General features: G+C 43.9%; 1 protein-coding gene across 1 annotated transcript in view; it reads right to left on the reverse strand.

Annotated features, from left to right (window-relative positions):
- Positions 1–242: 242 nt before the first annotated feature.
- The window catches only part of T265_08631 (hypothetical protein), a gene marked incomplete at both ends in the record, with an annotated part of 91,296 nt that continues 74,462 nt past the window's right edge, over positions 243–17,076 (reverse strand). Inside the window, 7 exons of the mRNA XM_009174493.1 lie at positions 243–514; positions 4,796–5,086; positions 7,246–7,363; positions 7,867–7,980; positions 9,448–10,041; positions 10,100–10,525; positions 10,682–11,020. Coding sequence (XP_009172757.1) covers positions 483–514; positions 4,796–5,086; positions 7,246–7,363; positions 7,867–7,980; positions 9,448–10,041; positions 10,100–10,525; positions 10,682–11,020 — 1,914 coding nt within the window. The remainder of the gene's footprint in view (positions 515–4,795; positions 5,087–7,245; positions 7,364–7,866; positions 7,981–9,447; positions 10,042–10,099; positions 10,526–10,681; positions 11,021–17,076) is intronic.

A 17,076-nucleotide genomic window follows, 5' to 3' on the forward strand; every position in this document is an offset into this window, starting at 1 on the left:
TTTCTGTATTCTACCATCCTGAATTCCCATCCTCAGGGCTGGACTCCAGAAGTTTTGATAAATACGCGAGCCTTTAAATCAATAATAAATAAAGTGGTTTCTACGTACGCACGCCCACAAACAAAAGTCGAAAACCTGGATGTAGGCTGAGAGGATTCGAACCGCTGTTCCATACAGACCACTATTAGTCCATCAATCCCACTTGACATACAAGCAGAATCAAAAAGCCTTTTTTTATTCGGCGACTTTCTAGTATGGTCAGACGAACGTGATGAGTATGGGAACGCAACAATGCATGGAAAACATGGTATATACTGAAAGAAGGGCAGTGTTACAAAAAGCGATTTGGTGAATATAAAATACAATGATAAGCCCCCTGTTTATCAACGGGCGACATGTTGGCTGTCCATCAGATTGAATAATCCGCGGAAGGAAACCAATGATAAAGTGAACTGTTGATGCGCGCTGGATGAACTTGAATTTTAGTGAGATTTGCCGTTTTCCAAACCGTCTTCTGCAAACAAATCAGGAATGGAAAATCAGCATGCGGGGTGAGACCTACATAAACAACAGTGTGAATCACTAGCCGGATAGGTTTGTTGCTCAGGCATGACAAAACAGCACTTTTTTCTATGATTACAATAGTTCAGTCACTTTATACAGACGCCCACAGTGAGACAACTTGCCAGCCTCCGAACATACATAAGCAGTGGATTAGTTTTTCATACAGTTAGGTATTTTGCTTGTAACACGTATTTTTCGAGACGGACTAGGGTTTTCAAACGGTGATATTTAGTAGTATGCGGCATGAATGAGCTCGAGATAGCTCAGTGGTGAGAGTGCTAATTAACTGAACGGAAGATCATGGTTTGAAACTGACCCCCGCATCCCAGCTGTTCTTGTCTAGGCTTGAAAACTTGGCACTATCTGAGCCCTATTGCTTCATTCGAGTGGCACGGCGGCTACGGATCAAATATGTGTCGGAGCTGAGCAATTATCACTATCTATTACTACTAAGTCACACTGCTTCGGTCAAAAGGAAGTGAAATACTTACATTACCGACTATACTGCTTTTCTCAGGGCTTTTCCATCAACGAATACCATCACCAGGACAGGCTGTTTGAACGATATTTAGATTCTATGTTTCATCGATGGACCTGCCAGACAACAAGGTCTTGAGGCATGATCGAAGAGGCACTAGGGTCACGCGGTCTGTCAGATTTCGTGAACTGGTTAATGCGCAACGCCACTTTGGAATCGGACTAGTGTTAGGTTATTGGCGTGACTTAGTGGAGGACACGTTTGTATACGCACCCGCCCAATGTCCGAACGAACGGAAGGCCATGATGGATTGTGAGATCCGTCTTTGTAAACAGAGGATCATTTTGTTCATCTTTAGATTGCGATAAACGATTATAAGGGAAAGTTTTTAAATCTATTGGAAGAAATAAAACGAATGTTTGTCTACAGAGAAAATGATGCTCAGAAACAGTGTCTGTTTCATTTAATTTGCGGTTGGAACAACCTACAATGCCGTGCAGACTTTTATTATTACGAGAACCAATGTCTAAAGAGCAGTTGAAAGGAAGGCTTCCGGCGATTCCTCTTTTGAAGAAACTCCCTCCTGGGAAACATTGGGGAGTCAACAGGCTTTTGTGACAATTTGTTCTCATCACGAATACTCCAGAAACGAAATCCTCTGATAATCAGACTAAAGGCCCATGAGTGTATGAGAGAAGCACTCAACCAAGAATAATATCAATGTATGAGTACTTGAAAGTTTTGTTCCACACATCCGTCTCATGGAATCCTCTGGACGGCAGGGAATAAGTGATCTGAACGGCACACCATCAGAAAAAAACCAATGCATCATCCTAAGGCAGTTCATATTATTCCTTAGACATCTGTCTACCATCCACCCAATGGAGGGCTCAGGGTTATGCATGCTGTGAATCCACGACAGAACACGCGAAAGTTTTTGTGCGCACAGGTTAAAGCGTGTGGCGCCTGGTTCAGAACAGGAAAGATGAACGAAGACCGCCTTAAATGCCGAGGAACAGATCTCCCTGATGAAAGAATATATCACTTGAAAATTAAAGACGACCCACCGATTATCTGTCGAATGTAACGAACGAGAACTATCTTCCGACGATTAACGACATTACATTTATATGACGTGAATCACACATCTTCACACTATGTGCAGTTTTCCTGTCATTTTATGGGAAAATTTAAATGGACTCGTTTCGCACCTTACTAAATAACTAAGCCATACTTTGAATGTTTCCATAATGAGTGAGAATTATGATCAAACATGTCAAACCAGAACAATAGAAAACTGATGACTAGACGCAGCGTTCTACTCATAATGTTGCTGGAATCTGTACGGAAGCCCATGAGCGATTTCATTCATTTTTGTGGCTCATTAGATAGTTGCAGTCCCCGATTTTTCGCCAACCTTGGGGTCTACTTGAACCCGAATCGAACAGATTTCGACAAATACTCTCATTTACACAAGAATTTGGTTTGGACAGGAGACTGAGTCTCTCGTTTATGATGGTCGCTCCCACTGAATGCGCAGCACCAGGCCACCACATGGTCCAGTTGATACGATAAGCCAGTATCGCAGTACAGTGTACAGACTGAAAACTATTCGATAACCCACGACCGGTTTTCCCTTTCATCAGGTGGGCGCAGTCCCGAGTTTCCATCAACCTTATGTTTTACTTGAACACACCACAATAAACGGCATACTCTTATGGATGCATGTGAACTTCTATCGAAACCAAATACAATCAGTGATACTTTTATCAGGCCGACCTATTCGGCTTCTTTCGTATTGTCACCGTGTGTAATAGAGGCTGGTTTAGTAATGGACAAAAACAATAACCTCAGACGTACAGGCTGTAATCACATGACACTTGCTCATATGTCCAACACAACTAATCCGAGAGCCTGAAACCTGAGATAAGGACTAATCCATTCATTGCTACCTTCCGGTTGACACGTGACGCTGTAGTGCATGCGTGGAAATTGATTCAGCGATTCTCGCTCTCCGATGAGATACCCAGACACTTTTGGCTTTAATGTCACTTCTTAGAATTACCATGGTCCTTTGTCAGAACCACATACGTGGTGAAATAACCCTTTCAAAACTGATAACTGAGGTAGGTACCTCATCCGCGCTAAGCTTTGGCAGACTTTAGTTGTACAGTTGCCAAAAGCTTGTAGGGATCTCTGGCACCAGGATAAGCAGGATAAGCACATCTAGAGAGGCGCACTCGAGATAGTGAGAATGGGTTGAAACCAAGATGACATCTACTACTCTGATGAAGTCACTCGTTTAACTTAAGGAACAACCCAAAGGTCTATTTGTCCAGGTCGCTAGGTTCGATAAAGCTGCCCAGTAAAATCGCACACTCCTAGTAACTTGTGGATCTCAAACGCCTGCTCATTGGTGTTTGTAAATCACAATATCGCCATTGGAATAAAGTATACGGTGGGCTGATATTCGTTTGTAGTTTCACCTCTCGGATAGAACACCACAGCACTAGATGCAACAACGGAGAGTAGTCCCTTCTGAGCAGCAAGTGAACCCGCCTGTAACTCGCCGTAACCCGGATATACTATCGTAGCACGAACTGTACAGGTGAGTTCCAAAACCATTAACTGGCTTAACTGACAGTTGGCCACAACAGCAGTCACAGAGAGTCGCTTCTAGCCCAACTGCCTGCTACCTTCGAAGAACTGCGCTGTCGTACCGGAATGTGCTTGAAAACCCATTTGTCTACAGTTGACGCTGAGGGTGAACCACTTGGTCTGCAGACGGGCCATCAGTTCAAACGGTGGAACAGAAACCCGGTAACGTTATGCTCGGATGTTGCCGATCTCGCTGCACGGTTACAGCGATCTGAGATGTAATTTGCACAGACTCATTTTCTATAGGAGAAACCCATCCTAAATAAAGTAGGTAGGCGAATCCGGCGAACCTCGTTTGAGCTCTAACCGGTTATCAGTCAGCCAGAAGATAGCAGTATAAACACCTCGCACGCCTCGAGAACGCTCTCTGACCCGAAACTGTTGATCGTGTAATCGACGGACATCGACTGCTATTTTCCTCATCCACGTTGCTTAAGTTGCCCATTTAACGATATCCATGGTTTCCTGCTTCAGAATTGCAGCAGGAGTTTTCCTGGTGCTGGCACTCTATCTGCCATGTTTCTGCTTATGCATTGAACCTCTCAGAGAAAGTGCATTGAAATTCTGCTTTTTCGCACCCGAAAGCCACTTTCCGACCGGCGAACACGGTTAAATAAGATGTCTGATTTGGAATCTCTGTATTCAGTAATATTTCATCCCGGGCGGTGTAAGCATGCACTGGATGCTTGGTCTGTGGAAGCTGTTCAAGCGGCAGAACTTGTTCCGATCGTGACTAAGGTCCCAGTGTCTTGTGTGAAAGTGGACATAATCATGACCGGCGCACACGATACACATGCAGCCTGGATTACCATCCACAAAGCTATAGACAACTGAACGTGGCACTATCGTTTTCAAAACCAACAGACCCAGTAACTGGTGAAAAAGGTTGTGACAGGGGTGGAGCCACGGAAAAAAAATGAAAACTTTAGATTCCCGAAGTTGAAGTTGACAGGTAATCGGAAACGAAAAGGGGTGGAACGAAGAGAGGAATGCAAAAGGTTACTAGAGACAGCACAAACGGCGAGTGTGCTTACGGCTTACTAGTAGCTCTGTTACGCAAGATGTCAATCTGAAGTGCTAGACAACATTACTCACTGATGTTCGACCTCTCAGCCGATTTGGTATTTCTACCTTGTATTCGTTTAGACGTTGTTGGTATGGCTTTTGGCGCTTGTTTTGGTGTAATTCGAGGAGTCAGCTTTGGAGGTGTTGTGTTTGACGAGCCATTCGACTCAGCAGACGTACGGGACAGTGTTGTGACACGCATGCTTCCCAAGTTGGAATCCGGACTCGATCGGGATAAAGTAATCGATTGTGCTGGCGAAACCTGATGAGTACCCATGCTGGACACTGAGCGGCTGTCTGGCGGAGGCAGTTTATTGCGAGCTGTGCCGACAGTGGGCGGGGAGTAAGTACGATGAACAGAAAGTGTAATGCCGAACATAAAACGGCCGGAAATATACCAACGAATTTGTCACTATTTTTGGTTTTAATTTGCTCTGTGTACGGTAATCTGTTAAACCAGCAAATTGGTTTTCAGTATAGTTGGTTATCGACAGAAACACCGGCCTGATCCCTTGTCCAAACTCGCTAGCAGAGTAACTAGACAATGGCACAATCTCGCACCATTTACAAGAATAAGAAGGCATAAAAACAAGCTATTCAGGAAATAAGTTACCGAGTGATTAAATAGTTTCACCTTGAGATGCAACAAGAGTTGTATATTCAAGTGACCGGCTAAATTGATGAGATCATCCAATGCAGAATCACGTTAAGATAGTTTATAAGCCAACCGATCGATCTGAGCTTCTGGGCATTCGGCTGAGGGTAGAAAATGGAGAAACAGTGAAACTACCTCGTTTCCACACTGGTCAGACCAATCCCGAATGACGAGCTTCATGCGCTGGTGCTTCCTTGCAGAGTGCTATCCTGCAAACTAATTCAGCACACTACGATTTCCAGAATTTGCCTTATTGATCGACGCTATCCTGCCCAAACGTAGTTAGTTACTCCAATAAATATCTGGTCAGAAAGGACCTAATGGGCAGTGATAAACAGGCCGTTGCAGATGTGCACGGAGCTTGACGCCATATCGTATCTGATATGATTCGGTCGGCCCGCAAAGACGAACAGACCAGTGATGTGACAAGGAGCATGAATATCCACAGTATCACACATCCCTACACCACCACGCTGATTTTTGCCGATCATTCTATTAAGTCAACCTTGTGGCTCATACTGATTTCAATCGGCCAGAATATAAACAGGCATCTAGCACAGGTTAAAAGACGCATTCTAACCAAGATACTACGAAAGGTTATGAAGAGCAACCCAGTGACGACGTCACGTTTGAGCCCCATAGTTAGGTTGCGAGAGAGATGTCACTGAATATGTTTTTATAGTCATCAGTGGGTATTTGTACCAGTCCTATGTTAATTGTATCTATCAGCTTCTTGTTGGCGCCAGCATTATCTGATGGAGTATTACAAGGCGTCCAGTTGACCATAACTCATCCAAATCAAACACCAGTGTTGTGCGGTAATCATAAGTAATGGAGACAATATTGGTGCTTTGAGAGTCTGGCACGGATGACTTACTGCCTTTAGATATGACAAAAAGCCGCAATAGGACAGAGAAATACAACAGCCACCAGAATCTCTTGAGAGCAAAGACCTTGCGCTCCAGAGGTTTATCGGCTGCCATTCCCCAATCATCCTCATCTCACTCTAAAGCGCGAAACACATGCATCTTGCCTGCACCCAAGGAAGGAGGTGGTTGAAACCTTCACCTGGGCTATTAGCGTCATAGAAGGGGCCCTGTATACATGCATTCGCTTTTAAAACGGACTGGACAAAGGAAAGAATTGGTATGTTTACACGCAGAGTTCATGTGCATGACAAATAAAAAGACGATTTCAGCTTAACGGCAAAGATGGTCGATCGGTGAACAAAGCGTTATTGGCTCACTCAAGAGGGAAACTACTGGACGAGTCACTAAAAGGGAGGATCGGTGAAAGAAGTTTTCTTGAGGATGTTGCCTTCGCGGTGGAGGTCTCCAGTGCTGCTGGACCCACATAAAATGATCAACATGGGGGCCATTCTTTATTCCATCCATAGCTCGATGAAGTCAATAAAAAACTCGTCAGGTGTTTTCTGTGACCAATGAGATATCCTCTGTGTAAAAAGTAGGATCAACCAATACTGAAAATAAAGACACTGGTTGGGTGACGTTTTAATTTTTATTCAGAGCCGTCAGCAGTGCGTCTACCCCTATATGAGCACATCACCTCGCGGATAAGAGATTTAGCAACAGATATTTTTATCCACATTCATCCAAAATACTGCTGATAAACCGCAGGACATGTGGTCTATGATGCCTCCTCAGTGAAAGCGTCTCAGGAAAAACCGTATTACCGTTTCCAGACTTACCCTTCTAAAACTAAGTTGTCCAGACGGACCAGGTCTCAAGATCACTGGTTGTTGCTTATCAACAAATTCAAGCGAATACTAAGAGGAACGCAAAAGGAGTCAGGACGTTTGACTTACCTCTACACGGATCTCTTGTGGCTAGGAACTCGGTGAGGTTTTGCCAACCACCACCGACACGAACCATCGTAATACTGTTCAGAAATCGAACCAAGTACAGCTGACTGCTTGGACCGAACTAGAAAAAAGGTGCGAGAGGAGAGGCATTGGAAAGGGGTGTGTCTGCGGCTGACCTAACGTACAATTCAGCATATGGATCGGTTACCTTAACTGTGGGTTATTTGTTGTCATCATTAACCCACACACACAGTATGCGCCCGGAATCTCTGTATACCACGGCGTTACTCGATGATCTTATATGCAATGGTTATGGCGGAAGTTGTGCTCCAACTATTTGTTCATGTGATAAAGATAGGGACTTGGTTTGCTTAGCTCGAGCTAGCTACCGACGTAAACATCCTAGTAATCAGTCTACAAAGACATAGTGAAGAACTCCATGAATACTGCTGAATACTACTGGGAAGTCTGGTTTGGTCCACCACCTCTATACACTGTGAATAAAACACATACGTGGCTCGAGAATTACACAAATTTTCCTATGTTCACAACACAGTGATCGGAAGTTCAAACGTACACCTAAGTTCTTGGTGAGCTTCGATCAGGAGCACAAGCGAAACTTACCCGATATCTGTTCTCATCTACTTTGACTGGGACGAATTTTGTTTTGCAACGACACTTCTTTGTCTCCGCATCGATGGCATTCTGTATCAGTTGACTAACTGGGATCTCTTGGCGCTGTGGAAAAAGCAACCGATGATTTGATAACTCGCCTCGGACATGTAGGCAAATGAGTTTGCCCATTTTGGATAACAATAAAGTGGACGAATCGGATATTTGTCCGGTCGTGACGAACTGTCATGGCTTATTCAGAACGTCCACTGGTAGGGGTTTAAATCAGATATTAACAAAGTGACAGATTGGCCTGATATACAGTGTTATCAGGCCTACGGACCATATTTCTTGTGGCCAGCAGAACCACTGGGGAATAGTCTCTTTTGGAAAATACACTCCCACGGTAGGCGACCCCTATGTGATGGCTGGGGCCAGCGATAACGTGGTAATCAATAGGAAGTAAACCCTCCAGAATAATGACTGATCGACTGACAGCACTTCTTAGTGGGGGACATAGTTTAATTAGCAAGCTTAGTGAACGATCCGACCAACAATCAAAGATCTCTTTACACGTAGGGTTTTGTGTGTGTGTGTTTCAAACATCAGCTCCATTACCTTCAGCCAAGAGGCAGACTGGCTACAAGCTGACCTTATCCAAAACTGAACAAACGCAGGATTGATCAGTAGTAAACGCGAGACCCATTGTTCGAGTCACACTACGGCATTTCAGTCGCTTCTCCGTAGGCCCGAGCAACTCGGAGGGATATCAGCTCTTTGATAGCGTTACGTCACGATATACCACAACTGAGTAACTGGAGACTATGAGGCCGACACAGTTATCATGTGGCTCACAAAACCAATAAATGAAGTCACCCGGGAGCATGTTCTTTCGGTGGGTTTTCATCTGAACTGTAGACAACTATGGAAGAGTGGACAAGACACTAAAGTCATAACTTATACAGCAGAATGAAAAGACTAAATCCGCACCGCCTTCTTTGGGTCAGTATGATGTTCCAAGTCTCACAGGCCAGAACGATGATAAACATACATATGGCACCTGTTATTCATAGCAAACTATAAGACTTAATGAAGAAGCACTGTGTAGTAGGTTGCGACTACTGGAACATGTACCAACCTGACTTCAAACTGCATCGCATAAAATTGAAGTTAAAGTGGTAGTCATGGATTCGTACACAAGACAGAAGTTTTGGTAATAAATAGGTTCTGTATACAACAGTGTCACAAATAAGCTTTACTAAGAGTCGCACGGATCACGTCTGCTGGTTGCCTACCAATAAACAGGCCCTGTATCCGTTCAAACAGTAACCAGGTTTCACGTTACGATACCACATGTTTGACACAACCACTCTGTGGGACAAAATAGTTCCTTGAGGAGTCGATCCCCCCCTAGGTCATGATGTGTCCCAGAAACACTTTGTAAGGATAAGATGTCTGATTGGTCATCCTGAGCTCATGCCATCACAAAGACTAAGGATTCGAGGTAAATTAAAGCAGGATTAAACGCACTGCTGATTAAGAGACAAATGAGACATGAATCAGAGGAACAGGTGTAAGGTAATAACCACTTACTTGTCTTTCTGGTTGCAGCGCGTCCATCAACTGCTTTATTGTAATGAGTCCTCTTCGGTTTTTATCAATCTCTGCAAAAGCGGCTCGCAAACTTACGCAATCTGAGCCTTTGAATTCGGGACGATGCCGGTGAACTCCTTGGACAAACTGGGAACAGGTGAGTTCAATGTTCAATGAAAGTTCTTGTTTATCTACAACTCCAAGGTGCTCTAGGGAGGTGGCAGACTTGAGTCGCTGTTTCCCGCTGCCAAAGGCCACTGACTTATTCGGCGATATCGAGATCTTATCATTCGGAGTGGGAGAGGCGATGGCAATATCAGAGCTCGTCGAGCAATCATTTGTACACCGTTCTTCAACTTCTGAGTAAGGAGATCCATCAGTTGAGAAAGTGGTACCAGGTGACCGTTGTGCTGAGGAAGTGTCGACGGGGAGAACAGCTTTAAAAAGATCGGACACGCGGAAATGCCTTTTGGTTTGCCACTTTAAGAAGTTCTGCCGCCACGTCTCAAAGTCGAACTGGTCAAGTTTGATTCGCTGTTCAAAAGTGAAATAGGAAATGCTTGATTCACCGAAATGATATTGGGCTATAACGTTCTGCTAGTTCAACACATTGCTAACACATGGTTGTAATCCAAGTATTTTAGGGACTCACCTCACAAAGTGCTTCTCGAAGTACTCGGCTATTCTCCGTCCGACAAAGAGTAAGTTGCTTCAGCTGTGAAAAGTCTTCCTCCAACTTCCTACACCGACCGCGTCTCAACACCAGCATTGCTTCAAGCTGGTCTGCATTATCACCATCCGTGTGTGAATCCAGGTTGAGTTCGGTAAACGAATCGCGTGGACTGGACAGAACCAAAGCGGAATCACGTCTAATAGATTCCTGTGACCAACCGTTTGAGATGGTATCAGATTCATCCACAGTGGCCTGTGAGTCCACAACTGTATTCGCACTGTGGTCGTACAGGCTGGAAGTGTTGTCACTCGTTTCGCAAGATTCCACCGTTATGAACATCTTTTTGTAGCCTGACAGTGTTACCATCAAGTGGGAATTCAGTGAATTTACCTGGTTCTTCATAGCCTGTAAAGTGAGACAAACAAAAAGTCAGTGTTCTGCTCTTGTAACACCCATCTATTTTTAGTGGCTACTGAGCGTCCCTACGATGCAAGAATAAATCCTAAAAACTATTCGCTTGATATGTTTTGATTCTCAGAAATTGAATACCGTCTGACTCACGGTTGCATTGATAAGCTGAGCTTCACATTGATTCAAATAACACTCGATAGTTAAGGGATTTTCTGTATCCCATTTGACCAATGGATCACACAGCAGTTGGCATAATTTGTTTGGTTCCGGGCCATCCTCGGTGTCGTTGCTTGAAAGTTTGCCATCATCTGGTTGAAGAAGAGCCTCAGTTAGCTTCTTGATGAGTAGTCGATCTCGACCAAGTTCTCGTCTAGTGTCTTTCATCATTTTCTCAATTGTGCATTCTAGTGTTTCGAAATCCCACACGCATTGAGGAACGCAATCCCTTTGTCTGAGTGACATTTGAAGCACTTTTAGGAGTTGGTCCATCTGTGAAGGATATGTGGGAGTGGCAGATTTAGATGGAAGATCTGGTGAAATGATCACCAGGGATTTCTTATACTCCGAACTATTGCACACGCCATCATGGTCACACACTCATTCACTTGTTTTTTTTGGCGTCAGGGGAAGTTCCCAAAATACGGTCACCTTATTATAAGAGATAGTATCCTATACTTGTGGTCATACCTTGCAGTAGGTTCGTGAAAATACTGCATGGGGACGGCCACAACTTTTCGAAAGGCGGAACTAACTTAGCAGAAACAATGGTAAAAATTTAGCCGCATTCTCTGAATAAGCAATCCACAACATGACTGAATAGCTGGGTAGCTGAATGTAGTTTTCTCTGTGTGGGGTTCGATGAGTACAAGGTAGACCACATGAACGATATGATTGTAACAGGGACAAACCCGTTGTCTTGATATTATCATTCTGCTGCCTCAGTAATGCTGCTCATTCCAAGCCGGAAAAATGAACTTAACATCCCCCAAATGACATTGGACGTAGTAAACACGATCAATATTTTAAAAAGGAGTGGAAACGCCATTACATGTGGTGACATTTTAGTGCTCCAAGCCAATCAAATATGGAATTAGCCGGATAACAAAGAGAATTTTAAGGAACCAACCTGTGCGTGCAACGGATGACAAAAAAGAAGTAATTTTTTTCCGATAGTAGGCCAAACTCCGTCCCTTGATGAATCCACTATAACGATGAACATAAATCCAATGGAGATAGACAAGCCACCCGGATGGATTATCGCAGTTTCTCAAGCTGTGGTGCGTAGAACTTTCAAGCGTGGTAAGAAGTTTTACAGCTATACGAATCGCGTTTTACCATAAATATTTCATTTTTCGGTCCTGTAAAAAGGTTCCACAAGTCGTTTTGCTCAGCTGACGAGTAAATCTGAACCGTTATGCTGATTCATTGTGATAGACAAGTAATTTTCACGTCCGTGTATCAGGCTCGGCGTTGCTCAAACTAAACCATAGGTATGCAACTCCTTTCAAACAAATATATAAACAGCGGACGCGCAGAGTACCTCGCACCACCCATTTTCTACTACCACTATACGAGTGAAACTGTCGTCCCAGAGTATGTCGTTTGCCTCGCTAGTAATTCCTGGCCCTTCAGTTCGAAATATTCCTTTTTGTGTCCTTTCTAGCAACATTTGTCCTTCCAGCTTCATGCAGAGGCTAATAATTCATCGAATCCTAGTCACAGCTAGCACGTTTTACAAGTAACACTTTCCACGAATTAGGACAATAGATAACAAAGAGACCAAGTAGCTGTGCGCGTGTATGAAATGAATTTTTATCAATTGAACCCGAGGGTGAACACAATGTCTTGGTGTGTAAGTGAAAAAGGACGAACGTAAGAAGTAACCAGAGTGAATAAATTGCTGACATCCCTGATGGTTATGGTGATTTCCTCCTCGTGCTTGGGAATAGGTATGCAACTCCTTTCAAACAAATATATAAACAGCGGACGCGCAGAGTACCTCGCACCACCCATTTTCTACTACCACTATACGAGTGAAACTGTCGTCCCAGAGTATGTCGTTTGCCTCGCTAGTAATTCCTGGCCCTTCAGTTCGAAATATTCCTTTTTGTGTCCTTTCTAGCAACATTTGTCCTTCCAGCTTCATGCAGAGGCTAATAATTCATCGAATCCTAGTCACAGCTAGCACGTTTTACAAGTAACACTTTCCACGAATTAGGACAATAGATAACAAAGAGACCAAGTAGCTGTGCGCGTGTATGAAATGAATTTTTATCAATTGAACCCGAGGGTGAACACAATGTCTTGGTGTGTAAGTGAAAAAGGACGAACGTAAGAAGTAACCAGAGTGAATAAATTGCTGACATCCCTGATGGTTATGGTGATTTCCTCCTCAGTGCTTGGGAATGAGGGCAGTAAAAGCGAAGAAAGAACGCGGTGGGCAGATTGAATGATGGTCCTAGGTGTAGGCCGTTTTAGTCAAACATCTAACAATGGAAGCTGATTACCGTAACGGTAGATTTCCTCTAATTTTAAGAAGACTTCCAGAGTCGAGGTGAGACGGGATTGGAGAATGGACTGTACACAAAAGGTCACATAATCAAGTCTGAGTCGAAATCTTCAGCTCATATTGTACCTACGCCATTAGGAAAGTTACTTCTAATGATCTTGTGCGCTCAGTTCACAACTTTGAAAGCTCAGCCGCACTAATTACCTCGCCACTAGTCAAACCGCATTACCCGGCGTTACTTCAGTGTTCGTCTCAGAACTCCCAATCTAAACCTTACTTAAATCGACAAATGTGTCAGCCAACACAAAGCCAACGAGAGAGTGAGATATGGTGCGTATTTGGGGGGTCTGAAACCGTGGTCAACTAAATTTCGCTGATTGAAGAGATTTTGCCACTAGGTTTCAAAAAGCTTTCCAAGTATAAGCCAAATGCAAAAGTGTCATGCTGAATGACGGATGGCGTTTTTGAAGAACCCTGTTTTCTTTGCGCCGTGTCACGAAAGCATGACCTACCTTGGGATAACTCAATCTTCAGTATACTTTATTGAGCAGCGCCACATAGAAATGCGTATGTGATACCAGTACGAAAATTCGCATTAAACGCCAATAACCTAAATGAACTGATTGCCCCCAAATATATGGCATTTGTCAAAACAGATCGAAACTACTACTCTGCTTAAACTACGTGAAACGAATGACTGATAACCGTATCCCAAAGCAATTTCTTTTGCAGTCAAGCCCCTAAAAAAGCTCATAGGTGTTGAATTTCGGCCGTTGTGATTGCCTTCGGACAAGTTTAAAAAATCGTTGTCTTTAGTTCAAATACTGGGAATAGTTGACACTTGACAGGACCGCCTGAAGAACTGTCAAATGAAATTGCATGGAGTTTGGTTATACATCACACTTCAGTGATAAGATGCAAAATCACGAAACAGACGTACAACACGTAGTACAATGACGGCCACATGAATCTGCACAACTCGTGGACGCACATGCCTGAATAGAATCGGACTCGTTTGTCACCAGCCTACCTACTACAAGCTATCCCAGAAAGCGCTAGTGAACTGCCCAGGTAGTTTCATCAGTTTTCAATCAAAAACAGGTCTGCTCTAACTTCTAGTGGAAGTTTTGCCTGCAGTACCACCGTACTAAGAGATAACAGAAATAGTAGCCATTCGACTAGTGTATTACAGTTTGACCATCCATTCCAATTTGTATTTTGCGGCAGTGGGGAACCCCATAGAGAATATTTTGATGATTTACCTGTGTGAAGTGAGAGAACTTGCTGGAACCTCAAGAAACTGGTCTGCGGAGCCAGAACTTTGGTGTGGGTTTTCATAACATCGTGCATACAATGTTATCCCTCATCATTATCCACAGGAGAATGCCAATATCCAGGGATAAAACACAGCTGTCGTACAACCGTTATTTAGTTGGAGGCCTCACTGTGGATAAAACAATAATGTGCATGGATGATAACGTAAACCGACCTCCATTAGAAGGCCCCCTGTATATGTCCGCCAATTTTACTTCTTCGAGGGTGTCCTGGTATCAACGGCTTGCACAGAGCACGCGAAAACCACTTATAGTCCACCTGATACTCATAGGCAGCCAGTGGATATCCATTGTTGACTGGCAGATCCAACATCCTGGGTGAGACTGTTTTGTTAGAAATCGGCTAACAGTGACGGGCCAGGAAAATTTACACTAGCTGTTTGCCCGTATGTTGCGCCATAGTGAGCATTCGGAAACTGAGCTGGTACTTTGAGACAGTGGGCATAATTGTTGTCTTCTCCGGGCTGAATAAATATTACTGAAATCTTACAGACTCGATGAACACTCCAGTTTTAGCAAACTAACTACTAGGCTTGTTTACAGACAGACTTGTTTTGCGTGGTTATCTGGTCACCTGGACGACAATAACATTCATAAGCCCCAGTAAAACGACACCATGGCCACCGACACATCTACGAACCAGACAAACACAAGCAACCTTGAGGGGTGTGGTAGCATTGTTGTTGGCAGGTGCCGCCTAACTCGTGACAAGCCAGGTGAAGTAGGTAATGAGATATCAAAGGAATGTGCGTACAGCCTGAGATCCTGACTCCGGAAACGATCGTCCAAACGGCTGGCAAAATGTTGTGTATGCCTTATGAGTGTACTAGAATTTTCATGAGTACCACAAGACTGTTAGTCCCACAAGGTGATCTCGGCTAATTCGTTCCGTAATTGTATCTCGTTGGTCGGTAGCAAACAGTTGAAAAGTCGAGTGTGTACCAATAGGTGCATCCTAGCTCACATCAGCTTACAAAAGTAATGAAATGAAAAGTGAAGAAAGGGTTAGCGGAACATGAAAAGCATCTTGAAAAATGGCAGACAACAAATCATTCGACTCCGTTCAAATTAGGCCAGACGCACACTCTCCACGTACTAGTGCTTACTACCAGAACAAGAAAGGGAACTCTCTCAGGGAAGAATACTGTGAGACGGAACAAACTAGAGCTTTCAGCTGTAGCACCCTTCGGTGCCTAGCCTGCCATGCCACCCGAAGGAAGTACGAGGGCTGGGATACTGCCAGGTTGCCCAAGCCTAGACAGGGGAAGTCGAGTGGCGGAGGTCGGATTCNAGTACCACAAGACTGTTAGTCCCACAAGGTGATCTCGGCTAATTCGTTCCGTAATTGTATCTCGTTGGTCGGTAGAAAACAGTTGAAAGGTCGAGTGTGTACCAACAGGTGCCTCCTAGCTCACATCAGCTTACAAAAGTAATGAAAACTAAAAGTGAAGAAAGGGTTTTCGGAACATGAAAAGCATCTTGAAAAATGGCAGACAACAAATCATTCGACTCCGTTCAAATTAGGCCAGACGCACACTCTCCACGTACTAGTGCTTACTACCAGAACAAGAAAGGGAACTCTCTCAGGGAAGAATACTGTGAGACGGAACAAACTAGAGCTTTCAGCTGTAGCACCCTTCCGGTGCCTAGCTGCCATGCCACCCGAAGGAAGTACGAGGGCTGGGATACTGCCAGGTTGCCCAAGCCTAGACAGGGGAAGTCGAGTGGCGGAGGTCGGATTCGAACCACGAATCTTCCGGTCAGTAAATTCGCGCTCTAATCACTTGGGCCAACTAGAGAAATGTATTGCGTTCAAAAGAGCCCAGATTAAAGGCACAAATCACTCGTAGTCATCATTGGAATTGTGCCACAATTGGCTACAACAAGCAATTTGATGAGAATCTGCTGGACGCAAGGGAATAAAAAGTACAACAGCCCAAAAGATAAAGTTGACTGAGTCTATAACATGCGGATTGTAACCATTATAGTCGTTTTCTAACTTACTGTTCAGCCAAGCGTAATGAACGAGACTTCGCTGCATACCTATGCACTGGTCTAAATCTTTTGTCCTGGAGTACCATGATATAGAAAACAATGACCGGTTCATAGCATCTGCATCACCAGGAACTACTTAACATCAAGCAATTAGATTTGGTAGTTTTCAGTTCCATTCTCAAGTAGACTGGAAAATTCTGAAATACCATCAGAAACGTGAAGGCACTAAATCCGATGGGTATGTCTATACTCTGACAGGCATAAAAAAGCATCAATCAAGACAACCCTTCAGAGTGTGTCAAGTGCTCTCTATGGGTTTCTGGGCGATTGTTCTTAAATCTCCTGATTGGATAGTGGCATAAGGTGGTTTCCTGCGCTCACCACTTATTTACTCCCGTCACAACATCCCTTTTTATTAAGATACCGCGAACCTCACGACGTGCTTTCGGAGGACATGTGTAACCTACTGTTAGAAACCTATTCCCTTCCTTGAGCTAAGAGCTAAAGAATTGTGGGAACTTTACGAATTCGTATTCTTTTTTAAATATATTGCAGGCAGTTGTTTGAGGTTAGGGCCTGTAGCTTGTATCCGGATTATGGGTAAACAGGAAAGAAACGAATGAGTATGGAAGGAGTCCGTTTGCAGTTATTCACTCAAAACACAAACTTTGTTGTCAATGCAGTCATTTAAAGGTCCCTGTTTAGGA

The sequence above is a fragment of the Opisthorchis viverrini genome (assembly GCF_000715545.1).
Source record: "Opisthorchis viverrini unplaced genomic scaffold opera_v5_230, whole genome shotgun sequence".
NCBI lineage: Eukaryota > Metazoa > Platyhelminthes > Trematoda > Opisthorchiida > Opisthorchiidae > Opisthorchis > Opisthorchis viverrini.